Source organism: Cervus canadensis, chromosome 6 (genome assembly GCF_019320065.1).
Source record: "Cervus canadensis isolate Bull #8, Minnesota chromosome 6, ASM1932006v1, whole genome shotgun sequence".
In the NCBI taxonomy this organism is placed as follows: Eukaryota; Metazoa; Chordata; class Mammalia; order Artiodactyla; family Cervidae; genus Cervus; species Cervus canadensis.
The window spans coordinates 82,437,128-82,463,277 of NC_057391.1; the positions used below are offsets into that span (position 1 = coordinate 82,437,128).

The 26,150-nt window shown below is 50.6% G+C and overlaps 1 protein-coding gene and 1 long non-coding RNA gene across 4 annotated transcripts in view; one reads left to right on the top strand and one right to left on the bottom strand.

Annotated features, from left to right (window-relative positions):
• ESRRB (estrogen related receptor beta) overlaps positions 1 to 11,055 on the top strand; it is a 179,563-nt gene extending 168,508 nt beyond the window's left edge. For all 3 annotated transcript variants that reach the window (XM_043472622.1, XM_043472621.1, XM_043472623.1), the window contains 2 exons: positions 4,098 to 4,367; positions 10,074 to 11,055. In XM_043472622.1, the coding sequence (XP_043328557.1) occupies positions 4,098 to 4,367; positions 10,074 to 10,318 (515 nt within the window). In that variant the 3' untranslated portion in view covers positions 10,319 to 11,055. The remainder of the gene's footprint in view (positions 1 to 4,097; positions 4,368 to 10,073) is intronic.
• Positions 11,056 to 13,834: 2,779 nt separating this feature from the next.
• Positions 13,835 to 26,150, bottom strand: part of LOC122443894 — a 204,097-nt gene continuing 191,781 nt past the window's right edge. Inside the window, exons 6-7 of the long non-coding RNA XR_006270139.1 lie at positions 19,064 to 19,128; positions 13,835 to 14,182 (exon numbers count right to left, since the gene is read on the bottom strand). This is a non-coding gene — a long non-coding RNA (uncharacterized LOC122443894). The remainder of the gene's footprint in view (positions 14,183 to 19,063; positions 19,129 to 26,150) is intronic.

Sequence of the window (26,150 nt, forward strand, 5' to 3'; positions counted from 1 at the left end):
TATGTGTATAGCCACTGTGTGTGTGTTCCCTCCCCACCATGACTCATCCTGTAACACTGCTTTACATTCTGCTGTGTTCGCTTAGTTATATCAACTAGTAGCAATTACTATGTGCTAAGACGTGTTCTTCTAAGTGGTCTGTGCATTAGCTCATTTAACCCAAACAAACCCATGGGGTAAGTATAATTATTATTCCCATTTTAGGCACAGAAAAATGTGCCCAGGGTCACAGCCAGGGGGTCAGCAGAGCTAGGATTCCAACAGACAGGCTGGCTCTCGCATCTGCACCCTTAATAGTTGCATCCTTCTTGGGCAATGGGTATCTTTCCACATCTGTACAAATGGTTCTCTCTATTGGCTTCTAATGTACCATTCACCTAGCTAATAATTACATTTAGTACAGTTCTATTTAAGGACGTTGGTTGCATGCAGCTTGTTGTCTGCTTTGGGTCCTTACAAATGGATCTAGCAAACACCCCTTCCACATGTATATTTGTGTGTTTATACATACTTCTCTTTCTAGGAGAAATTCCTAATAGTGAGATGGCTAGGTGGATAGGAGCATGCCTTTTATGTTACAGTTAATTTAATCTTACTTCTTCAACATACAAATCAAACCAGGCAAAAATGTGTATGGAGAACTAACTCTTAGGTCCATCCCCACCCCTCCCCCTCCTTTCTCCTAGAGGTCATTTTTACTTACTTCTCTCTTTTTCTTCTAGTGTTTCTTTTGTCAAACATTAGAAAATATTTGGACTGTTTCAAATATTAGAAAATATTGAATCTATCTTCCCCCTCCCCACACCCCTGCAACATGAAGCCGTCTCTACCTGCCGGGCAGCACTTTGGTGTGTACACCTGGATTTTCAACACCATTTCCAGCTCCTTCTGAAGGAGCTGAAGGAGGAAGAGAGTCAGGGGCTGAGTCACTCCTCAAACCAACCCAGCCAGGGGTGTGTGCACACGCCGCTAAGCACCCTCAGGTGGTGACCCTATGTCCCCAAGGCACTCATCCCCTCCCACCCCACCACACCTCCACCACACCCCTACCACACCCCCTGCCCTGCAGGCCTGCCTCTGACTCACACGGGATCAGCAAAGGCAGCTCAACCCGGAATCCTGCCTGGAGGACTAAGAGGGGCTGACCCTGTTCTCTTGGCCCTTTTTCTCGTCTCCCAGGAGTTGAGGCCCAGTGGCGTCTGTCCGTTCCCTCTTCTGTGCTGGCAAGGTTTCTGGAGCCCCTCTGCCCCAGGCCAGGTGCTTGGCAGTGGGTGTGACCATGCTCCCAGGAAACCAGAGGTGACAGCCATCCATGCAGACACACCCCACTCGCCTTTCAGAGCTCAGCCCCAAAGCCTCCTCTTCTGTAAAGCCACCTGGACTCTCTCATTTGGGCCAGACTTCCCCTTTGTGTGTCCTCGGCCTTTCCTCTCGTGGTAGCTCTTCTGACAGTTCTAAACCTCACAAGACACACATCGGGGTGTGTCTTTCCCTCTTGACCGAGCTCATGAAGGCAGGGCCTGGCCCTGGTTCAAGCTGGCCGTTCTGTCCCCGGTGTCCAGCACAGGGTCTGGCACTTAGTAGGTGCTCAGTAAGTATCTGTGGGGTGAACAGAGGGGCAGAGCTCATGGTCTCCTAGTGATGAACCTCGCACAGGTCTTTTCTCCTTCGTTTCCAGAAGCCCAGCTCGCCCTCCTTTTCTGCCGCCTTCCAATTCAATTGTCTATTAATTTCGCCCCGTCCACCTCCTACATCTTCCCTCCCAGTCTGTCTGCAGACCTGCACCCCCAGTGCAGTCCACACGTCCGTGCATACACACACACACACACACACACACCCGTGCTGGCTGATTGGTATCTGTTAATTAATGTCGCCCCAGGCCTCTCCCGCTCAGAGGCTCGATAAGGGAAATTGGATGTCCATTTCTATCTCTTTCATTACCTCCCGGCTCTCCCCACCACTGCAGGCAGCCACACGTCCTCTGCTCCCACGCTGGGATCTAGATGACAGCACACACCCCTGACCCCTCTGTGCCACAGCCTGTCCCCCGAGAAGGCGCAGCCATCCACGCTGGCCCCGTGGCCGCAGTGTAATCGCTCCAGCTCTGTGGGTGGTCACCTGGGGGTGCCAGCGGCTGGGTGGTGATCCCAGGCCCCGGGGGGTGATAGATCAGCCTGTGAACCACAGTGATCAGACTAAGAAGGGTATTCACTGGGAAAGAGGGACCTGCTAGTGAAGGGGGCTTCATCCCCTGGGGACCCCCTAAAGCTGAACACTGGTTGCACTGGTTGGAAAATAAGGAGGGACAGTGGCTCTCAGAGACCCGGGGCAGCAGATGAGGGTGGAGTAGACTATGGAAACCCAGGGCAGTGGGCCAGTCTGGAAGCTTGGAAGCCCCAGGGCCTCCAGTCTGTGGGGGAGAAGAGTCGTGAGAGTAACAGCTGCAGCCATCGCCACCTTCCTGGCTCAGGTTTGCTGAGCACGGACTGTGTGTGTGGCTGGGGTGGGGCAGGGGAAGATGGGGGTACAGGGGTGCTAAGTGTTTCCTCCGTGCCAGGTCTCTTTGTTCTCCTGTCACCCCAAACCAGAACCCCGCATCTAAGCTGGCTGAGGTTCTAGGTCAGCAAGAGTCCTCCATAAGCAGAGTTACCCCTGGGGAGATCGCTTAATCTCAGTTGCCCATGACAGACACGGGGTGCAATGACTCTGTGGGTACCTTTCCTTTTTGGTGTGTCTGGCGCAGTTGGTGTTGGAATCCACCCCTGAGTTTCTGATGGAAGTTATTGCCTTGTGTTTAGTGATCAAGATATTTGAAAATAAGCTTTCTTCCTCCCTCCCTGCTCCCTTCTTTTCCTTCTTTCCTTCCTTTAGTTTTTCTCTTTCTCTTCAATTGTTAATTGACTTCACCTAAGTTAAGTGCGCATGTAATGCAGTTCCAGTGTATCATTCTCATTTCGCAGATAAAGACTTTTCATCTCATCACTAATAATAGCAAGAGCTCAGTAAATGTATGTTGCATAATTGTTGTCTCATTTAGGCCTCATAGTGGCTCTCTGAGGCAGGCACTACTGTTATACCCATTTCACAGATGAGGAAGCTGAGGTTTGGGGAAGTAGCACAGCTCCTCCAAGGTCAGCCTACAGGTAGTAAATGAGGAATTGGGATTCAAGCCCAGGCAATCTCCAGAGCACACTGAACAAGATGGTGTCATAATTCTGGAGCTTTCCCCACCCCCAACCTTCTTTCACTCTGGACGCAGCCTCCATGCTCATTGTTGTTGCAACCCCCTGGACTACAGCACGCCAGGCTTCCCTGTCCTTCACTGTCTCCCAGACTTTGCTCAAACTCATGTTTGGTGATGCCATCCAACCATCGTATCCTCTGTGGCCCCCTTCTCCTCCTGCCCTCAGTCTTTCCCAGCATCAGGGTCTTTTCCAAAGGCGAAACGGCCATGATCCAAGCCCACAGGATACAGGACTGCTTAGGACATCGTTAGGTGAAGAGTGATGGCCAGGCCAGCGGGGCTGACTTCTGGGAGGACAGGCTGCCTGTGATAAAGTCCCCCCTGACTCCGAGGGCTCTGAGCAGTCAGCAGCCCCAGCTGTGGTCACTAGGGGGTCGCTGGCTGGGAGCAGGTGATTTCTCCTTCCTGGTTTTGGGCCCCTTGTTTCTGTACAGCCGAGGCTCCACCCGAAGGATCAGCTGTCACTCTAAAACCCCATGCCTCCCCTGCTTTGAGCAGAGAGGGGGATCTGGAAGCTTCTCGGAGTGGAGGGGATCCTGTCCTGCCACCTCCTGATTCTATGTATTCAGGGGCTCCTTAAATTACAAATGCCTTTGGTTAATCAAAAAGCCTCCTGGCACATTTGAAAAATACCATAGAATAACAAGGATAAGGACAATAACAACTGTCAATGTTGACCGAGCTCTCGTTATGTAAGTCTTTTCCATGAATTCCACGTCTGACTCATTCACCGAGGAAGGACCGTGAGTCCAGCAGGTGGAATGGAGGGTCAGGATCCCCTCCTCCTCTGCCGCCCCCCCGCCCCGCCCACCCACCTGACCGCTGCCACCCTGCTGGCCCCCTCTCCCGGCAGGCTTCTCCAACCTCTCTCTGGGGGACCAGATGAGCCTGCTGCAGAGCGCCTGGATGGAGATCCTTATCCTGGGCATCGTGTACCGCTCGCTGCCCTACGACGACAAGCTGGTGTACGCGGAGGACTACATCATGGACGAGGAGCACTCCCGCCTCGCGGGGCTGCTGGAGCTCTACCGGGCCATCCTGCAGCTGGTGCGCAGGTACAAGAAGCTCAAGGTGGAGAAGGAGGAGTTCGTGACGCTCAAGGCCCTGGCCCTGGCCAACTCAGGTACGGGCGGGGGTGGGGCCTGCAGGGGGAGCTCAGAGAGGTCTTGGTGCCCAGGGGAGCACACACAGCTCTGGGATCAGCGATTAGGGTGGCTCTGAGCAGGAGTGGCATGATGATGCTGGAGCTTCTTGCCACCAAAGGTTGTGCACAGGATGGCCTGCAGTTGCAAAGGTGGTGACGAAGGCTGGCACTGGTTGAGTATTTCCTAAGCCCTCCCCTGGGCCCTTGCCTTGCAGATCAACACAGGGGTTAAGGGCACAGATTCTAGAGCCCAGTTGCTAAGAGTCAAATCCTGCTTCTGTCATTGGCAAATCTGTGCCTCACTTCACTCTGTGCCTCAGTTTCTTCATCAGTAAAATGGGAATAATAAACAGTCCAGAAGATTCCACCCCAGAAGACTGTGGAAGGGATTTTATTTCTGTAAAATTGTGCTTACAACATGCCTGGCACATAAGTACTCAGCCTATTAAATCAATTAGCCATGAACCGATTTCGTCTTACAATTCAACCCTATGAGCAATGCTCTTATCATTTTAACCCCACTTTACAAATGGTGAAACTGGGTGTGTTGGAAAGCTGAAGCACATTGCCCAGGGTCACACAGTCAAAGAGTACTGAACCTAGGACCTAAGCCCAGGTCCTCATATTCCAAAATCAACTCCAAGCTTATACAGACTCCTTAAATCTCCTACTCAAATTGCTCAGGCCCAAGAGAGAAAACCTTCCTAGCATTAAAAAGGAGGCCTCACTCCAATTGTTTTAGCCTCTACATACCAACTTCTGACTAGACTATCTGGGGGCTTAAATGTAACCTGTGTCCACATTTAGAAGGTGTCCGCCCTCTGCAGGTACCAGGCCAGGTGCAGGGGGCTGGGATGGGGATTGCAGAAGAAGGAGAAAGGCAGGCTCCCTGTCCTAAAGAAAGAGTGTCAGGCATGCAGACACTTAATTCTGCTGCTGGGCGAATGCAGTAGTCAATTGCTCAAGTCTCAGTCAAGTTCAAATGGGACCCAAGTTTGAATTCTAGCTTTGATACTTGGTAGCAGTGTGGCAACCTTCCCCAGTTCTGTCCTGTGTGTAAGCACTTTTGTTTTTTAAATGATCAACTGAAGATAAGCACTTAGCTCTGTGCCTTGCCTAGAGGAAATGTTCAATAAATATTAATTATCATTATTATTAATATTCGAGAAAACAAGTGTTATCAGTGTATGGAAGAAGGAGAGCTGGTTCCAGATGTACAGACAGGATAACCAGCTGGTTTGCTTAATGCTGTCACACTTTCACTGGAAGTTCCATGTCCTGAGAAACAGCAGTTCCTGGAAAACCAGGACAGCTGGCCCCCTAACAAATGGCTTCATGGAAAATGCAGGGGTTGCTCTTGGTGCCCCACTCAGACCGCCCCCTCAGTAGCTTAACACACCCGCGCCCCAGCTGCTGAATTTTGCTGCTAATAGCCCATGGCTTCTCCCTTCACCAGAGACCTAGCCTTACCTGCCTTGTTTGGAGGATTCCGTCAACTCCCTGCACCACACACACACACACACACACACACACACACACACACACACACACACACACACACACACACACACACACACACACACACACACACACACACACACACCCCTATACCTTCAGCCAATGGCAGGCACACACAGGACACACACACACACACACACACACACACACACACACACACACACACACACACCCCTATACCTTCAGCCAATGGCAGGCACACACAGGAGAACAAAAGGCTGGACTCCTGGAGTGGGACCAGAACCAAGCCAGGCTGTCTCCCTACCTTGCTTTCTCCTACCCTTGTGCTATCCTACCTCCCACCTTTCTTCCTCCTGAGAGCACACTCTCCACAAATCCCATGCACCTGAACCCCTGTGTCGGGCTCTGCTTCTAGGAAACCCAACCTAATACAGGGAAGCTTTTTTTTTCTTTTTTTTCAGTTCCAATCCCTTTTATTAAAAAAAACCAATGCAAAATAAGAATTAAACATTTTACATACCTCTGTAGAGACCATTTACCCACACCTTAGGATTCCAAAATTGCAATGTAGGCTTTGTTAGAGAATGCTAATGCCATTGGGGCTTTTTTCATACTGTTTCAGGCCGACAGAGTAACTGGTCAGGTAGAGTTCCATAGAGTTCCACACACCAGCCCACCCACGTCCTCCAGGCCCTGTGCACCCTTTCCCCTACTATTAACATCCCGGCTTAGTGTGGTAATTTGTTACAATTAATGAGCCAATGCTGATACATTATTATTAACAAAAGTCCAGAGTTGCCAGCAGAGCGCACTCTTTGTATTGTCCGGTTCTATCCACTTTGACAAATGCAGGAGACAGATCTCGGTCATCACGTATCAGACAGCCAAGTCTCACACCCTCACAGTCCTGCACGCTCTCCTATTCAAAGGGAGGCATTGTAGTCAGCCGTCACAGAGGGGCTGGGTGTTTGGGTGGGCAGAGGAGGAGAGGAAACCGGTAAGAGCCGAGGACACTGGGGAGCACAGAGAGACGCAGCAAGGCTGGCCAGACCCCCAGGGGCACATCCTTGTTGTTGGAGTCTCCTGACCGCTTCTCATGACAGAGACCTGGAGCTCACGCTTGCCCGGACCAGGAGAAGAGTGTGAAGAGGTAGGAGTCTGCTCAGCGGTCACCTCACTCCCCCCACGGACAAACTGCAAGAGCTCTCTGAAGTCTATTCAGCTCTGCCAGTGGCTCTTGTCTTGATCTCAGTACATACAGACAGACATGCACACATGCACATCCAAGTGCATGCATGCACACACACACACACACACAAATACGAAACTCCTAAGGACTGACGGGCTTCCCTGGTAGCTCAGTGGTAAAGAATCTGCCTGCAACGCAGGAGATACAGGAGACCCGGGTTCGATCCCTGGGTCAGGAAGATACCCTGGAGAAAGAAAGGCATGGCAACCCACTCCAGTATTCTTGCCTGGAGAATCTCGTGGATAGGAGAGCCTGGTGGGCTCCAGTCCATGGGCTCAGAGTCAGCCATGACTGAAGCGACTGAGCACGCATGCAAGGACTGATAGAGCCCATCAGGAACTTCAGCTAGCATCAAGCTCTGCCTGCGTACATGCTTTGTCGTGAGCGACAGAGTGCTGGGAACCTGGACTTCTTGGCCCCGTGGTGTTTACCAGGCCATCCTGCAGCTCTCTGCAGATCCAAGAGCTCTAAGTGGGAAAAGAGGAGTTTGTGATGCCCACGACCTTGGCTGAGTCATGGAGTGATCAGATGCAGACAGGAAACAGAGAAAGAACAGGTCTGTTGAGAGATTAGGCTAGAAGAGCTATTGGTGTTAGACTGGAAGCTCCAGGACTGTGAAGGGAGTGGGGTGGAATGGGGTTGGTATAGGCAGCCTTGAAAGCCTCTGGGGACATGACCTGTCCCCAGCAGTGAGGGTGAAGTCATCCAGGCAGATAGTGTGTTAGCTAGAGGAGAGATGGGCCAGGAGATCATTGGAGTGGTCCTGGAGGCAAGCCACCATGGGTGCCTCTGCTGAGGTGAAGTGGACCAGAGCACCTCAGAGGCTGTTGCCCCAAAACACGGCCCCTTGGGAGCCAGTGGGCTATCTTTCACCCCCTCCTGGCCTCTCTAAGGCTCCTTGACAGCAGAAAAAAATTCATAGCCATTGATTTTGTAATTAACAGTTTATCAATGCCATCAATACAGACTCGCTGATAGATTGCAAAGAAATTAATCTTGCAATGTTATTTTATTTCATTTTCGGTCGAAGGCAGCTGCCAATTTTGGCCTCCTTGGGGAGGGTGGGGTGATGGGGAGAGGAAGCTGGCAGGAGGCATGGTGTCTGGATGGACAGGTCGCAGCCTTACAGGGACCATGCTCTGAAATCAGCCAAGAGTGTAGGAATGGAGCCAGGTTTTTTCCCCAATTGCCAAAAGGAAGAGTCCTCACTGCCTTTGCAACAAGGGGCAAAACATTGTGCGGGTATCTTAGGTATAGGGCCAGCCCCGCAAGGGCATCTCCTGCCTTCTGAGCTCTCAAAGTAATGATAATAACGACGTTTATTAGGTGCTTACGAAGTGCCTGATGACATGCTAGGTCATTTACCTTCACCTAGGAGGCGTGCACCCTCATTTGCTCCATTTTACAGACAAGGCAACAATCTCAGAGAGCCTAAGTGACTTGGCCAAAGTCACACAGCATCTAAGTCTCCAGAGTCTCACCCACCTCACTTTATTGATGTTCTCCCAAGAGAAAAGAGGTAGGACCCATGGAGGCATGGGCTGAGTGCAGGGGCCACAAGGTCAGAGGGAATCACTGGGGTCAGCTAGTTGGTACAGTGGCCTGCAGCAGTCTGGTAGCTAAACAAACACAGCATAGAAAGAAAAAAAAAAAATTAGCAAACACAGCATGCAAAGAATTGTCCTGCTCTTTTGAGGAATTCAGGAAACTTGCTCAGCCTTCCTTGGTGACCCATCCCCAGCTTCCAGTTCACCTGACCCACATGCACCCTTACCCTCCCACCTTGGACAGGCCTTGGGTGCTGCAGTTCAGGGTGGAGGCTCAGCATCTTTAAGGAATGTCAGAAGAAGGCGGGTTGTTTTTACTGAGGCCAGGAAGTGGGCTCCACTTTGCTTTGGCTCAGACCCAACTATAACCCAGCTGTCCGTGGGCACCTCCTTGCCACCTCTGCGATTTAGGTAAATTTCATTTGAAATTCATGGCCTGAGTCCAAAGCCCTCCCTAGGATTGTCTAGAACTCCCAGTAGCATCTCCCCTCTTTGTGCCCTACCACGCTATCTCAGTTCCCCTATATGCCCCACCTCAGGGCACCCAGACACAGGATTCAGCCCCTTTATCTGTGTACATATAACTGTAACAACTATTCTGTAAGGTCAGTGAGTGCACTGAAGACGTGAGCTGGTGCCTAGTGGCAGCAGTAACAATAAAATCACGATGATGACTCTAATGGTGATGATGGCGGTGATATGACTGATCACATCATATGACTGATAAGCTGATATCATGATGCTGATAAGGTGGTGATGGTGATGATGGAGGTGATGATGGTGGTGATGGTTATGGTGGTGGTGGTGATGATGGTGGTGATATGACAGTGGTGATAAACTGATGATAGTGATGGTGTAAGATGATGATGGTGGTGGTGATGGTTATGGTGATGATGGTACCATAGTTGGGCACTATAGTACCATAGTTGTGACAAGTACTATTTTAAGCCCTTGATGGGTATTAACTCATTTAGCCTCTCAAGGTAGATCTAGCTATTATGTGGCCTTTCACAAATGAGGAACATGAGGTGCAGAGAACTGAAGCAACTTGCTGAAAGTCACAGAGCTAGCAAGTGAGGGGCGCAAGATCACAATTCCACCACTTTGGCGCCAGAGTCCCCCCGGCACCTCTGGGGCAAACCCTTCACTGCCACCTCCTGGTGGTTTTCTAAGAAAAGTCCTCCGTGGACACAGATCTCTCCGTGGACACAGATCTCTCCTTGGGTGTGAACCCCAGCTCTGTCATTGGCCTCTGAGACTTCAGACCGGCAGCTTAACCCTTCTGAGCCTGGGTTTGTCTCTCTGTAAAGTGAGGGTCTGGAAGGCTCTGAAAGCAGTGATGGGGACCCCCTACACCCAGGGCTGCGCTCCACAGTTGCACCGCTGATGCCCACCCCGCTGTGTCCGCAGATTCCATGTACATCGAGGATTTGGAGGCGGTCCAGAAGCTGCAGGACCTGCTGCACGAGGCGCTGCAGGACTACGAGCTGAGCCAGCGCCACGAGGAGCCGCGGAGGACGGGCAAGTTGCTGCTGACGCTGCCCCTGCTCCGGCAGACGGCCGCCAAGGCGGTACAGCACTTCTACAGCATCAAACTGCAAGGCAAGGTGCCCATGCACAAACTCTTCCTGGAGATGCTGGAGGCCAAGGTCTGACAGCCTGGCCCATGGACGGACTCCCGCCCAAGGACAGACGGATGGACCGACGCGAACACCTCCACAGCCACCAGCCTCAACATTCAAGTCCTGTATCATGGCCGCGAGCCGTCCCAGCGGAAGGGGCTCCTCGCCTCCTGGCTGTGTGCAGAGTCCCGGGTGCTGGAGGGGCGGGGGTTACGGGGATGGGAAGGCAGGTGCGGGGTTCATCTGTAACTGGCTTTTTTTTTCATTTGGTTTTTTTTTTTTTTTTTCTCTCCGCCACGGGCAATGCCGAGGCCTGGGCCAGAGCTGACTACCCCCTGAGGCTGGAGACCACCCAGGAGGAAAGGCCCCGTCTCCCCACCTGATCACCAAGAGGCAGCACATACATTTCGTAACCACCTCTCTGACATCCCCCCTCCCCTCGGCCTCCACCCACGGCCTGGGCAGGCAGTGATGAGTGCCAAGGACTCTGGCATACTCAGGTGGGGGTATACTTTCGGGGGCTTTCCTCTCCCAGAAAGCAGGTACTTTCTTCCAGAGGGCCTGCCTACTCTGAGGTTCTGCCTCCCAGGAGGCCCCACGCCTTCCACAGTCCATACAGCTTCCTCCTTCCATCCTTCACCTAGGCTCCCAGGCCAGCCCAGCTCACCATCTGGGGACTAGCTTCCAGAGCTCATGGATTTTCCTGGTCACCCTGTCCCCTTGGTGCACCCCCCACCCGTCTGACACCGCTGCCCCAGGGCCCGCTCCCTCTCTCCCCATCCCCAGGAACCCCACTGCGACTTCCTGCCCGACCTCAGAGCTCACCCCCACTGCGGGTTCCACCAGCCAAGACTTCAGGGCCCACAGGTGGGGACGGTGCTGGCTCAGAGCAGAGCAGGGTCCAAGACATCATGGCCCAGCACCCCCGCTTCTGCAGGCTTCTCCTGCTTGCTGGGAGTCCAGAGCAGGTGGGCCTGGGGAGCTGAGGGATGTGCAGGGACCTGGCCCCTCCGAGGGCACCCTGGGCACCTGATTCTAGGCTGGCAGCTCTGGGAGGACCCGGGTGGGATAGGGAGAGGCCCAGACCAAGCTTTGCTGAGCACAGAAAGGCCCAGAAGTAGAGACGAGCAGGCAAGGGAACTCTGAAGACAGGGGCTCCACAGGGGTCACCAGCCTGCCTGATCAGTGGACACCAGAATGCCCCTTCCTTGCCTTCCAAAGGGCAGGGTGAATCAGTGCTACAGGAGGGTTTGCACCTGCCATCTTTGGACTGAGGAGGTATAGAATAGCTCCCCAGGTGCACTTAAATGCCAGCTTTCTGGCAGGACATGACCCCTACCAGACCATCAGGCTGCTACATAAGGTACCAACCACCCCAGTTTGCCCAGGACCCATTTCGGCATTGAGAATCTATTTCCCAGGAAACCTTCCAGTCCTGGCCGAATGGGAACAGTGGTCACCCATTTTGGTGAGTGGCTATGGAAGTTCATTATAACCCACTCGGATTGGGGGGAGGGCACCTTGAACACACCATCCGGGGCTCATGGGGTTGGCTGAGAGCAGCTTAGAGGACCTCCCATGGCTGAAGGAGTTTCAAGCATCCTTCCAATCAGCTGTCTTCTAAAGCAGGGATCGGAGCAGTCCTGCCAGGGACACCTGGGGAGTCCACACACATTCTACCCTGACCTCTCGTCACTTTGAGGGGCAAGCAGTTCCCACCCACCCAGCCCCAGAACCAGGGGACCAGGCGTCCTGTTCCACAGCCTCACAGCCTTCCAAGGGAAGCAGCTACCGCTGGTTCTGCCTTTCCACACCCAGACACGGCTCCTTCTGAACTTCTGCCAGGATGTGCTAAGGTCACCCCAGGTGTGAGAGCTGGCTAAATCCCATCCGCTGCTCTCAGATACCTTCATGGAGAAAATGTCAGGGGTTCCAAGAGACTTCACAGACCAGCGACGTATGCCCCCTCCCTTTTTTGCCTATGGGGTCTTCAAGGCCAGAGTCACTTGTCTGGCAACACTGGAATGATCCAAGGTGGCTGCTAGTGTCCTGTGCAGTCTCCGATCTGGGCAGATAAATGCACAGGCACCTCTGAGGGACCAGGGGTAAAATCCAGGCCTACTTAGCTGTTGGGGGCCATTCCTTGACATCTGCCTGGAGAGATGGGGGTCTGCTGTGTGGGAGCCTCCCCCAGCCTCGCTGTGTTGTGTGCTCAAGGAGGCAGGGAGCAGAGGGTCGCATCTCATCACCCCCGTTCTGTGTAGGGTGGTCACTGCTCGAGCATGAGGACCTGAGCTGTGAGCCGCCCCAGGGGCTAGTTCCCAACTGGTCTTCACTGTCCATCTTTTCTAGAAAAAGCACCTCTGATGAACAGTGCAACAAGTGGTTTGTGGTGGGTGGGTGTTGCATGCACAGGGCAGCTTTGCCTTGCCAGAGCCCATGCGTCTGCCACTGTGCCAGCGTTAGAGCCCCCTTATAGGAAAAGGGGGGCCATGGTCCTGATGGCTTGGTGCCACTGAGGTGGCTGCTGCTTTTCCATTAAAAATCTCTCATGGCAACAGGAAATGTACAAGGAACGATGAGAAGTCTGTTCAGTGGGGAAGGCCGTGGTGTGTACTTGATGGATCCATTGGCATTCAGAGAAGAAGTTTACGGGCCAGCTTCTTAGTTGGGAGCCTAGCCAGCTTTTGGGACCTCCCTGGGAAGTAGGGAGGAGGTTGGGGGGGGTGACTTAGCGGAGGATGTGAAGTGAGGAGAGTTTAGGACACCCCATCCCCCCTAAACAGAACAAAACTGAAGTTTCCCCCCCAAATCCACTGTTCCTGGAAAATCTGTAAAGAGGACATAGCCCTTCTCAGTTGTATTCTCATGATACAGGTCATTGAAATGAACCAAGAAATAAAATGGAAAAAAAAAATCCAACCACAGAGAAGGTGGTATTGGCTGGGTTTTGTTTGGTGCCCGTGTCCCCACTTTCTCTCGAGATTCTAGACTGGCTTTGGCATATGTGAACCTTGATAAGGGCTTGCAGTTTTGGTACAGAGGAAGCTTCAGTGATTCCCCAGGGCACAATTTAAGAACCGACTAGGAAAACCAGAGCCGGATGTTGGGTGGGAGGCCATGGCAGGGCCGTAGAGGAGCCAGAGTCTGCACCTGCCCCCGGGTCAGGGGCCACCCTTCCCTCCAGACCCCCCCCACCCCCTCGAAGACAGAAGGTGGAGGGGGTCGTGGCGAGGGGACAGAGGCCCATGCCCACGCAAGAGCACCAAAGAAAAGCACTATGTGGAGATTGTTTTATTTTCTAATAAGGATAATGTGGCTGGAATGGCTTCTTAAGATGTATATATTTTTTAAAATGACGGTCCCGCATTGCATCACCCCCCTGTACGTACTCCCACCTCTGTATGTGTCCTCCCGAATGCCTTAGGAGTCTTCCCATCCTGGTCCCATGTATCTGGAATCGAATAAATAAGGAACGGCCTATCAAGAGAGTCTCTTAACACATTATCTTGGCTGGCGGGCTGTCCCCTGGACAGCACTGCCCTCAGGTCTCAGGCTGATGCTAGGAGAGGCCATCGGAAGAACCAACTCGGACTTAGGGTTCTCTGGGGGTTCAAATGGGCATAAAATGTGTGTTCAGCAGCAAGATTCAGGGATGTAAATTAAGCGGTCTGAAAATCCCTTCTACTACTTTTCAGGCTTTGAAACAATAAAAATGAGGCCCTTTATTATTTTCATTAGTGTCAGAAGCATCAGATATACGTGAACCAGACACAATCCATCGCCTTAGGACTTTGAAGTGCGTCTGTGTGTGTATGCACACAGCACAGACAGTGCAGAATGCCCTCGTGTTGTACCAGCACACACTCAGGTCCTGTGAGAGGCAGAAGGAAGGGCCTGAAAGAAATCAAGAAGACTCTATCAGGATGCTTTTTGTTGCAAGTAAAAACACCCCAGCTTATATGGGCTTACTGGACTCATTGCATTGGATAGATGTGAAATCTATAAATGGGGGCAGGCATCAGGTAGGGTTCGGTCCCGAGGTTCACAAAGTCAAAGGACTCTGGCTCTATGCCTCCGATTCTCTCGGTTCTGCCCTCTTCTGTCTGTATGCTTTGTCTTCAAACTAGCCTCTTTAATAGTAACAAGAAGACTGCCAGCTTTTTATTTTGCATCATAAGTAGAGAGGAAAAAAAAATCTTCCTACAACCATGGAAAATATCTGGGCTTCATTCTGAATCCTGGTGAATTTTGTGCCTATCCTCACTGTGACCACCTTGGGGTGGGGGCCAGTCCCAGACATCAATCTAGCAGCCTCACAAAAAGAGTTGGTTTGAAAGTCTATGAGGCAACCAACCAACTATGATACCCACAGAACCCACATACCTAGACAGCTCAAGGTCTGATCAACTTTCATTGGGCAGTCACGTTCCCTGAAGCTCTTGGAAGAGAGGAGACACATGGCAGTCTGAACTCAACACCTAGCAAGTCTTGAGCATGAAATAAGTATTCGTGGAAGTGAAAGTACCCAATGTGGATTATTTTCAGTAAATTCTCAATTTACCTACATTTGGTGCATGTATACATGTATGTATCCCCACGCCCCTCCCACACACCCAGCTGGTATTCATGCTACATTATACATTATATATATATATATATAATTATACATTATATAATGTCATCAAAAATTAGAAATTTTTATTGGACTATATTTTAAGATTTTCTGTACTTCGGTTTGCCTAGATAATTGTGATAGACTAGCTAATAGCTCATTTTTTTCATCCATTTCTTTATCTCTCTTCATTTGTCCTCCCAAATATCCCCACTTTGTGTTGGCAAAGGATTTGAAGCATCAAAGGGGGAAAAAAACATAACTGAGGGTCATTCATTCATTCAACAAATATTTACTGAGGGTCTGTTCTGTGCCAGACACTTTTCTGGGCAAAGAGACTGCACCAGTAAAGAGAAGAGGCATGATCTCTTATCTTCATGGTGCACACAGTCTAGTGGGAAGAAGAGAAAGACAATGAGCACAGAAAGTAACCAGGTCATATAGTTGGTTAGAATGTGCTAAGTTCCATGAGGGGAAAAGACAGGCTGTGGAGGGGAGGGGTGGATGGAACAAGAAAAGGAACTGGGGATGTCATTTTAGAAGGAGTGGTCAGGGCAGCCTCACTGAGAATGTTTCAATGAACAGTAAGTTGAAAGGTGAGGGTCACGTGGGCATCTGTAGGAAGAACTCGTCATAACTCTTCCTGCAGAAGCAGGGGGACTGGCACGTACAAAGGCCCTGAGGTAGGAGTATGCTGGTGTGCTCAGTGAACATCAGGAAAATGAGTGTGGTGGAAGGAACGGGAGGGGCCTGGGGGAGGGAGCACAAATCATCAGGGGGTTTGAGGCCACGGGAAGTGTGGCTTTCACTTTAAGTGGAAGATTTTGGTTAAAAAAGAGCTATGATCTCATCTCAGTGGGAGCCTTTGGCTGATGTGTTGATGACAGGTCAGAGAAGGACAAGGATGGAAGCAGGAAGACCAATTAGGAGACCACAGGTGGGGTGACCACGGCTTAGACCAGGGTAGGGGAAGAGCAGGGGCTAAGAAGTGCTTGGGTCTTGGATCAGTTTTGAAGCCACCAGAATTTGGTGATAATGTTGGATATGGAGTGTGTAGGGGGAAAGGGGGACAAATGTGATTTCAGAGATTCCAGCCCCAACAACTAGAAACATAGTGTTGTCATCCAATGAGGTGAGAATACTCAGTGAAGGCAACTCTAGGGGCTGGCTGGGAGAATTAACTCTATTAATTTGAGAGGCTATTGACAATCCAGGAGCGACATCAAGAAGGTGCCAGGTGTGGGGTTGGCTAAATAGGGAAGAAAGAATGAGCCTCCCTAGAGAGCAGGTATTAGCATGGACCATCTTCACCAGCCGTGAACTCTTTCTTTCATCTAGCTAACAGCCACCTTCGCTCTCTGCTGCTGCTGTTGCTAAGTCGCTTCAGTCATGTCCAACTCTGTGCGACCCCATAGACGGCAGCCCACCAGGCTCCCCCGTCCCTGCGATTCTCCAGGCAAGAACACTGGAGTGGGTTGCCATTTCCTTCTCCAATGCATGAAAGTGAAAAGTGAAAGTGAAGTCGCTCAGTCGTGTCTGACTCTTAGCGACCCCACGGACTGCAGCCTACCAGGCTCCTCCGTCCATGGGATTTTCCAGGCAAGAGTACTGGAGTGGGGTGCCATTGCCTTCTCCACCTTCGCTCTCTACCTAGCCTCAAAGGCAGTAGAGTAGAATTCACCTTAGAAACACAGATTTGGGGGAGCAGAAGGGGCTTAGTAATTACCATTTTATACCCCTACTTGACAGTTGTGAGAAATGAGCCTAAATTATAATCTCACCCTTGAGTCTCAAAAACTGTGGGGTGATGGACTGCTTGACTTGACTTAGACTCAGTTCAGTTCAGTTCAGTCGCTCAGTCGCATCCGACTCTTTGCTACCCCATGAACCGCAGCACGCCTGGCCTCCCTGTCCATCACCAACTGCCGGAATCTACCCAAACCCATGTCCATTGAGTTGGTGATGCCATCCAACCATCTCATCCTGTGTCATCCCCTTCTCCTCTGGCCCTCAATCTTTCCCAGCATCAGGGTCTTACCAATGAGTCAGCTCTTTGCATCAGGTGGCCAGAATATTTGGGTTTCAGCTTCAACATTTAGACTAGAAGTTCGCAAATGGGGCCAATTTTGCCCCCAAGGGTATACCTGGCAATATCTGGAGACATCTTTTGTAGCCACACTGGGGGCGCTACTGGTATCTCGGGTGCAAGCCAGGGATGCTGCTGGACATCACACATTGCACAGGCCAGGCCCACAACAAAGGACAATCTGACCCCAAATGTCAAGAGTCCTGAGGTTGAGAAACCCTGATTTACATATATTCTGGGCATTATCAGGGAAAAAAATAACCGTATGGTTGCAAGGAACAGAATTTGGAGGTGTCAACTGTCATTCCCAAGCTCTTCCCACTCCAAGATGCCACCTCTCCCTCACCTGGTCTTGCTCTGGCCCTGACAGGTCTGTCCAGGGCAAGCATCCCACACTCTATGTGAACTGTTCCTACTCAGACTCAATCTAGAGGTGCGAGGAAAGAGGGCTTTAGTTCTGCAGTTTCTGCAGTCAGGCCGATCTGGTTGCCATTTATATGCAAACATTTTGGGGGGAAGAAAGATAGCACCTATGGCTTCATGTCTGGAAGCAGAGGGGAGCCTTTGTAGTAGACCATGTGCTCCCTGTTTAAGGATGTTAAGAATGAGAACGTAGGTGCCTCCACCTTCTCTTCCTCTTGGCCCCACATGACCCTCCCCATGACTGTCCTTACATATTTGACTCTGTTTGTGGGCTTTCTCTCATCATTTCCTTCCCTGGCCTGGGATGGGCTGGGAACCTGGGCATAGCCATTCAAAGTCCCATGTCTTATGGTTTGGAAACCAAGTCTTCTCTACAAGAGGAAGGGTTAAGAGTCTCTAGAGACCTTTTTCCAACTTATTTTTTCCAGGAAGTTCTGCAACCATTTCCCCACTTCTCAGCCCCAGTCCTTGGCTCATCGGTGCAAAGACCCCCTTGGCAGCTGTCACAGCCAAAGCCAAGGCACTGTGGCTCTCACTCAGCTACTGAAGAGTCTCTCTCCACCTCCCCTATGGAGAACATGGACCACAAGGGCCTCCCATCCCCTCCTCCCACAGACGCACATGACAAGCCCTACAGTCAAGTTTGGAGCAAGGCTGAGCCAGGGTCTGACATAAAGGAGAGAAGATTCCAGAGCAACACACAGGCCACACAGACTACACTGGGCTCCACTCTCAAGACTCGTTAAATTACATGTTCCAAATAAAGACACAATACTACATTCAATGCCTATTCTTTGGTCACTTCCAAAGAAACAACAGTCCAGCCACCACAAATAATTAAAAAGTGACATTAGTCTTACCCTTGGCATACCCTTACCACCAGCAGGATGTTAAATGATCAACGCACAGCAAAACTTCATCAGAAACCTTTTTTCACCTCTCTCTCTCCTAGGTAGCACCTGCTGTGGGAAGTCTTTCTTGTGTACTCTGTCCCAGCCCAGCTCCCCCTAACTCAACCTTTGGGTGCCCCTTCTCAGCTGTCCCGTCCCTGATTCAGCTCTTTGTTACCTAGATCGTCTCAGCCTCTCCAGTCTCTTTCCACTTTCCTGCTCAAGCTAAAGAGGAGCTAGAAGCTGATCCAACAAGCAAAGTCTCTCCTTGAGCAGAGGGCATGGGCAGAGTGCAGTGGAGGAAGACTGAAAACCTCACCATGTCATATACTTCATTTTGCCTCGGATGCAAATTCACTTCACCCCCAAAGAACAGATGCTACCTGGAATCCAAGAGAGCTGACCCCTTAAGCTGCCCTGAGGTTCCACTGTATACCCTGTGGTTCCACAGACCCAGGAAGTGCCCTTCCAAGGACCCACCTCCAGACTCAAAGGGCAGTGGCTGTTTTAGGGGAACACCCAGAAGGCAAATCTTTTCTGATCCAGGATGTACCATCTTTTCTTAGTGAGGCCTGACAAATTCTAATGACTTTGCCCCCCTCTCTTTACCCATTCATTCATCACCTGGCATAGGACTAGATTTTGGGGTATGGTGGGGACCCCTGGTTTAGCAGAGAAGATAGACATCAAACTAGTGGTTTATGAGGGCATCTTATCCAGGAGACTTTCAGCAGCATATGAGCATGTGTAACAGGGCAACCAACCTGGTCTTTGGAGGAGCAGGGTTTGTATAAGTAACCATCCTTCAGGAGCAGGTAGAGGCTGAGACCTATAGGACAGGAGGAAGCCAGGTGAGGTTGGGGAGAGCATTTCTGGGAGAGAGACATATACAGAGAGAGGTTGATATGCTCTGGGCTTGCCCAAGAAACTGGAAGAAGACCATTTGATTGGTTGGTTGGTTGGTTTAGTCATTGAGTCATGTCCAACTCTTGAGACCCCATGGACTGTCAGGCTCTTCTGCCCATGGGATTCCTCCAGGCAAGAATACTGGAGTGGGTTGCCATTTCCTTCTCCAGGGAATCTTCCCAACCCAGGAATCGAACCTGAGTCTCCTGCCTTTCAGGCAGATTCTTTACCCACTGAGCTATAAGGGATTGATTGGTTAGTCAGTGGCAAAGGGGCAGAAGAGAGAAGGCTGGAAATCAGGGGCCAGACTGAACGTGGCGCAGTCAGCCTAGTTGAGGACACTGCTGTCTGTCCCAGAACAAATGGGAAAGTCTGGCAGTGTTCCAAGCAGAGAAGGGCCATTGTCAGATCTGTCTCTCCCATCTACAGGTCAAGCTTTCCGTCCTCCATGGACCGGTTATGGACGTGAAGCACAGGCTTTGGATTCAGACTGGCCTAGGCTCGGAAGTCCCTGCTCTGCTCTTACTGGTAGTGTGGCCACAGCTAGGCACCTCCCCTCCCTTTCCATCTGCACAATGGAGCTTACCATACCCTGTAAAGATGCTAACAGGTTACTTGTTCGTGGGACCCCAGCTGCATCCCAGGGAATTACACATATTATCCTGTTTGTTCCTCATGATGGGTATTTGACGTGAAGGCTGCTGTTTTCATGTTATGAGTAACTAAAGCTCAGAAAGGTTCGTCAACTCACATAAGGTCATGGAGCTCAGAGTGGAATGCAAGTCTGTATTGAGTTAGAGCCTTCTCTTGTGGCTCAGCTGGTAAAAAATCCACCTGCAATGCGGGAGACCTGGGTTCGATTCCTGGGTTGGGAATATCCCCTGGAGAAGGGAAAGGCTACCCACTCCAGTATTCTGGCCTGGAGAATTCCATGGACTGTGTAGTCCATGGGGTCGAAAAGGGTTGGACACGACTGAGCGACTTTCACTTTCACTTTCACTTTTCACTGTTCAGTTCAGTTCAGTTCAACCGCTCAGTCATGTCCGACTCTGTGACCCCATGAACCACAGCACTCCAAGCCTCCCTGTCCATCACCAACTCCCAGAGTCCACCCAAACCCATGTCCATTGAGTCGGTGATGCCATCCAACCATCCCATCCTCTGTCATCCCCTTCTCCTCCCACCTTCAATCTTTCCCAGCATCAGGGTTTTTTCCAATGAGTCAGCTCTTCACATCAGGTGGCCAAAGTATAGGAGTTTCAGCTTCAGCATCAGTCCTTCCAATGAACACTCAGGAGTGATTTCCTTTAGGATGGACTAGTTGGAGCTCCTTGCAGTCCAAGGGGCTCTCAAGAGTCCTTTTCACTTTTTTCTTCTCACTGTATTTAGTTCAATTAAAATCTCTCCTCTTCACCACCACACCATATTTCAGACTAATTATTTAAGGGCCAGACACAGAGCAGGCCCTCAGTAAGTGTCCTTTCCCCATCTCTCCCACATTAGGGAGCCACAAGACCTCACAGAAGCCACGTGAACCACAGATGTCTGCTCCCTCCCCTGCCAGGGCCAGCTTGCTGCCCATCCAGGTCAGCTCACTAATATTCAATATTTCCAGCTGGACAGGGAGGCTTCTTCTGTGCCATGCAGCTCACATGTACGACTGCAGTGGGGCCTCTGGAGGGGCCTTGCTATGCCAGTTAAGTGACTTTGCCCAAATATCACGCCCCTTGTAGGTCACTGAGCCAGGGTGATGCTGCTGGCTTTCAGGCCGCATTGTGTGTGTGTGAACCTGTGTTAGTTGCTCAGTCATGTCTGACTCTTTTTGACCCCATGGACTGTAGCCCTCCAGACTCCTCTTTTTATAGAATTCTCCAGGCAAGAATACTGAGTGGGTAGCCATTCCCTTCCCTAGGGGATCTTTCTGACCCAGGGATCAAACCCAGGTCTTCTGCTTTGCAGGCAGATTCTTTACCATCTGAGCCACCAGGGAAACCACACCACTAGTGACAAAATTCCAGGAATTTCATACCTTGTTCTTTTCCACTTGGCTTTGAAAACATTCAGCCTAGCCTCATAGGCCAATATTGTAGGGATATTTCTATCATCATCCTAAAGGTCCCTGGATGGAAGGGGTAGACTCATTTATCAGAGGAAAAGCCTTGGTTATATGTTATCAGAGGTCAGAGCTTAGACAGAAGGGATCTTATGTCCCCAAATTAAACACAGAGTATCTGAGGGTATCCTGGGAGGTGGAGGTGGACAGCGATGCGATGCCTGGTGTGTGGTTGGTTCTGTCTAAGGTCACTTTCCTGTTCGCAGGTCTCCTGCAGTGTGGACATGGGGAGGGGGTGCCAGTGTCTGGCACCGAGGAGGAGGTGGGTGGTCCCTGCCTGGCCCTACATCCTATGTCCTCTGCATCCTATGATGCAAGTAATCCCCTGCTCCACACCGCCATCACTACAGGAGGGTGGGGTGGGGGAGGGGAGTAAACAGGAGACAAGTAGAGGAAAGTGACCTGGGACAGATGTGAAAAGTACTGCCCCCCACCACCAAAAAAAAAAAAAAAAAGAGAATTTGACTCAGAGGAAATGTTCCTGGAAGGAGACAAAGCTCCCCCAGCTTCCTCTGGAAATTGCTTTGTTTAAAATGCAAAGTGCAGATGTGTTTAGATGACATCTCAACATCCATCACCCTATGCAAATACCGACCCTGGGGAAGAGGAGCCCCTGTAAGTCACTCAGATCCCCTAATCGAGTGCACGCGGTGACGGCAGGCTGAGGGGGCAGCACAGGGGTGCGTGACAGCTTGCCACCCAGGAGAGGGGCTCGATCAGGTGCACGGGGAGCAGGAGCTCAGCCCTGGTGTGCGAGGGGTGGGTGAGTGGGTCCACGTCTGTGGCCAGCAGTAGGGGTGAGCTAAGTCAGCGCGCGTGCACACACACACACACACACACACACACACACAGACACACACCCCTGCCCCGGGCTAGCTGCTCTTGGATGGGGTTATAGGGTGTGGGATGCTGCTGCAGGCGATTGAAGGGCAAGCTCTAAACAAGGAGATGCCAGGCTCAGGGACAGGGAATTAAATCCTTCTTGGGGAGTGGAGAGGATGCCCTGTGCCTGATCACTCTGTCCCAGAAAAACTGGGGAAACTGAATGCCCGATTGGAGGTGGGGTGGGGCTCTTCAACCCAAGCCCACCATCTGTTATCTCAACCAGTGGTCTTCTAAGTGATGCTCCAGATTCAGCTTGTATAACTTCAAGGACAAAAACTTACCATCCTGGTAGGATTAGCAGAAAAAATCCCAGATGCTCAGTTAAATTTGAATTTCAGACAAATAAGGAATGATTTCTAGCATAGCATGCATGCATGCTAGGTTGTGTCCGACTCCTTGTGACTCTATGGACTGTAGCCTACCAGGCTCCTCTATCCATAAAATTTCCATGGGCTGCAAACACTGAAATACAGAATGACCTCTGTAACACTGCCCTTGATAAAATGCACCTATCATGACATGCTTTAGATATATTGTTAAAGTGAGGTGAGTTGCCATTTCCTCCTCCAGGGGATCTTCCCGACCCAGAACCCACATCTCGTACCTCTCCTGCGTTGGCAGGCTGATTCTTTACCATTGAGCGACCGGGGAGACACAGCATGTCCCAAATACTGCGTGAGATTTTTGTTGTTTATCTGAAATGCAAATTTAACTGGGTGTCCTGTATTTTCATTTGTTAAATCTGGCAACCCTACACCGTAGACAATCCATGCCATTTCTGCACACATCTAATCACAAAGTTATGGGTTGAACTCAGCTCTGCCTTCATTTTCATTTCAGCCCCATCCTGGTTCTGCCTTCTGGACCATTTGCAACAACTTTGCTTCCTTCCCTTGATCTTCCACAGGTTCCCCCTACCTCCCACCACTGATACATGTCCTGCATACCCAATCCCATCTTAGCTTCTGCCTGTGGTCCTCAACCTTGGGGAAACCACTCAGGCTTGCTGTTAGCTCCACTCCAAACACACGTTCATTTCTCTACTCAACAACTATTTGTTGAGTTCCTGCTGTGTTTGATACATGGGTAGACATTAAGGAGCCAGTAGTAAACAAGGTAAGTATGGTCTCCGCTTCACTGGTCCTTCCATACTACTTGGGTTAGACAGGTTTTCTAAAAAAGAAGCAGCAGCAGTTAATAAAGTGAGTATAAGTGTGAGGGATAGAAAGGAATAAAGGAGCTGAGATGGAGAGTTATGGGATGGGGAGGAAAGTTACTCCAGGTGGGAATATTGGGGAGAGTCACTCTGAAGAGATGATATTTAAGCCAGGCTCTGAAAGATGAGAAAACGTTAACCACACAGAGTGAGGGGCAGTGTGTTCTAAACAGTAAAAACAGCATGCGCAAAGGTCCTGGGGTGAGACTGCATCTCAGAATGGGGCTTAATGTTAGACAACTCTGTCATTGATCAGAATTTTTATTTTATGTTTTAGTTTATATTTTTCATTTTTCTTCATTAGATATTCCGATTTCCAGTATTATTAAGGCTGGCCCCAAGTCAGTTTCAACCTTTAGCCAGGTAACCTCAGCTCCTGATTCACTTAGAAGATGGAGTCAATGCAGCTTCCTTTTGTCACCAAGTTTCTCTTTATGGTCACACACCAATTTCTTCCTTTTCTTTGTTTACCAACTGATAGCTCAGTTGGTAAAGAATCTGCCTGCAATGCAGGAGACCCCGGTTCCATTCCTGGGTGGGGAAGATCCACTGGAGAAGGGATAGTTTACCCACTCCAGTATTCTTGGACTTCCCTGGTGGCTCAGCTGGTAAAGAATCTGCCTGCAATGAGGGAGACCTGGATTCAATCGCGGGGTTGGGAAGATCCCTTGGAGAAGGGAAAGGCTACCCACTCCAGTATTCTGGCCTGGAGAATTCCATGGATTGTATGGTCCACAGGGTTGCAAAGAGTCGGACACGACTGAGTGACTTTCACTTTTGTTCTTGAAATAAGATGAGTTCTGACTTCCCTCCACAGTCAGCCCTTCCCCTAGCCCCTTTGGGGCCTTTGCTTCATCAGTTATTTCCTCTGTCTTGTACCTTCAACCTTGCCCATTCCACTGGCTCCTCCTCTTACACCTTCAAACTAGCTCAAATTTGATAGCTCCACTTCCAGCTGTCATTTTCATCTCTGTGTTCTCAGCCGTTTTGTTCTGAAGATATTGACACCTTCATCTTTCCTTCTCCTTTCTCTCTTCCCCCACGCCTTCTGTCTTCCACCATCTCCCACCCAACAGCCTCCGCTCCCTGAAAGGTTGTCAGTGCTGCCTCTCCCAAACTTTCCAAACGTGTGGTCCTTCTCCCTGCCTCTGCACAGGCCTGTGTTCTCTTGCCTGGGACTTCCTAGTTATTTCCTGGCCTGAATGCAAGGTCCTTTGAAGTCAGGGACTTGTCTTACTTATGTTTTACCACCCAAAGCCCCAAGCACATTACTTTGCCCAGAGGAATTGCTCCGGACATATTTACAAGCTGAATTCAATTGAGGTGTCTCCTGGAGCACTCCTGGGAGCCAATGTGGGAGAATTTCCTCTGGGGCAAATGCAAGAGGGCTCCCCTCAGGGGCAGAATGAGGAGGTTGAGTTGGAGATGGGGATGGGGAGAGCGAGGGAAGGAAGGGGTAACAGGCAGAGGGTGCCAACTTTTACAAGAGGATGATAAATGATAACAGCGCTGGGAGCAAAACCAAACATCTTTCATGCTGTCAGAGCAATGAAGCCAGCACATTCCAAGACGCAGGCACCAGGCAATGCCTCGCTTTCAGAAGAGGCGCAGGCTCTCAGTTCCCTTCTGCTCAGAGTCAACAGCCCAACTCATCTTCTTTGGGGTGTCTTCTGAAACTGGGGGAGATGGGTACCCTGGAGTTGGTGAGGAGGGAAGTCAACCCGAGCCAGCTGTCCTTCTCAATGTCCCCTTCCTGGGCAGTAGTAGTCTCATGTGACCCTACTGCTCCCTTCCATGCCTGGATGGTGCTAGTGGTAAAGAACACACCTGCCTACGCAGGAGACATAAGAGACGTGGGTTCGATCCTTGGGTCAGGTAGATCCTCTGGAGAAGGGCATGGCAACCCACTCCAGTATTCTTGCCTGGAGAATCCCGTGGACAGAGGAGCCTGATGGGCTACAGTCCATGGGGTCATAAAGAGCCGGATGCGACTGGAGCAACTTAACACACACACACACACACACACACACATACATACATGCCTGGGGTGAACCAGATGGTGTTGACTTCCATCAATGTTGCAGGGCATTTGTCCCACCCTCTTTTATAGAGCAACTAAAATATTAAAGATACTCCAAGAATAAGCAAACTGAAATACACCTGCCGTATTTCAGTAAATCACCTGGGGTGATGAGAAGATCCCAGAGACTTAACTGTCCAGTGTTGTCTTCCTTCGACCATTGTAGAGTGTGAAGTGGAAGAAGCCATGCTCTGAGAGTCGGAGAAACCTGCCTGAATTTGGGGCCTGACTTTGCCATGGAAACGTTATTTAACCTCTCTGGGTCTTGATTACCTAACCCCTTAACTTGTTGGGTTGAGTAAATGAACTCTAAACCACCTTGCATTTTTTTTATTCTGTTATTCCTTGTGCAATTCAGCAATGGATATCTGTGATTTTCTCAACCTTTTTCTCTCTTTATGATAAGAGCATCCCACTTCACCCTTCCCTTTCCACATGGTCCTGGCAAGGCTGTAGATCATACTTCCCCAACAGGCGATGGGGCCAGGAGCCGAGCTCAGCCAATCAGACTCTGAGGCAGGGTCACCAGATGGCAGCCCCCCTAAAGGACCTGCCCTCAATCCAGCTACCCAGTTGCCCAGTTGCTGTCCTTCCTAAGGTCAGATTCCCCATCACCTCAGTTCTTTACTGTCCAATAAAATCCCTTTTTTT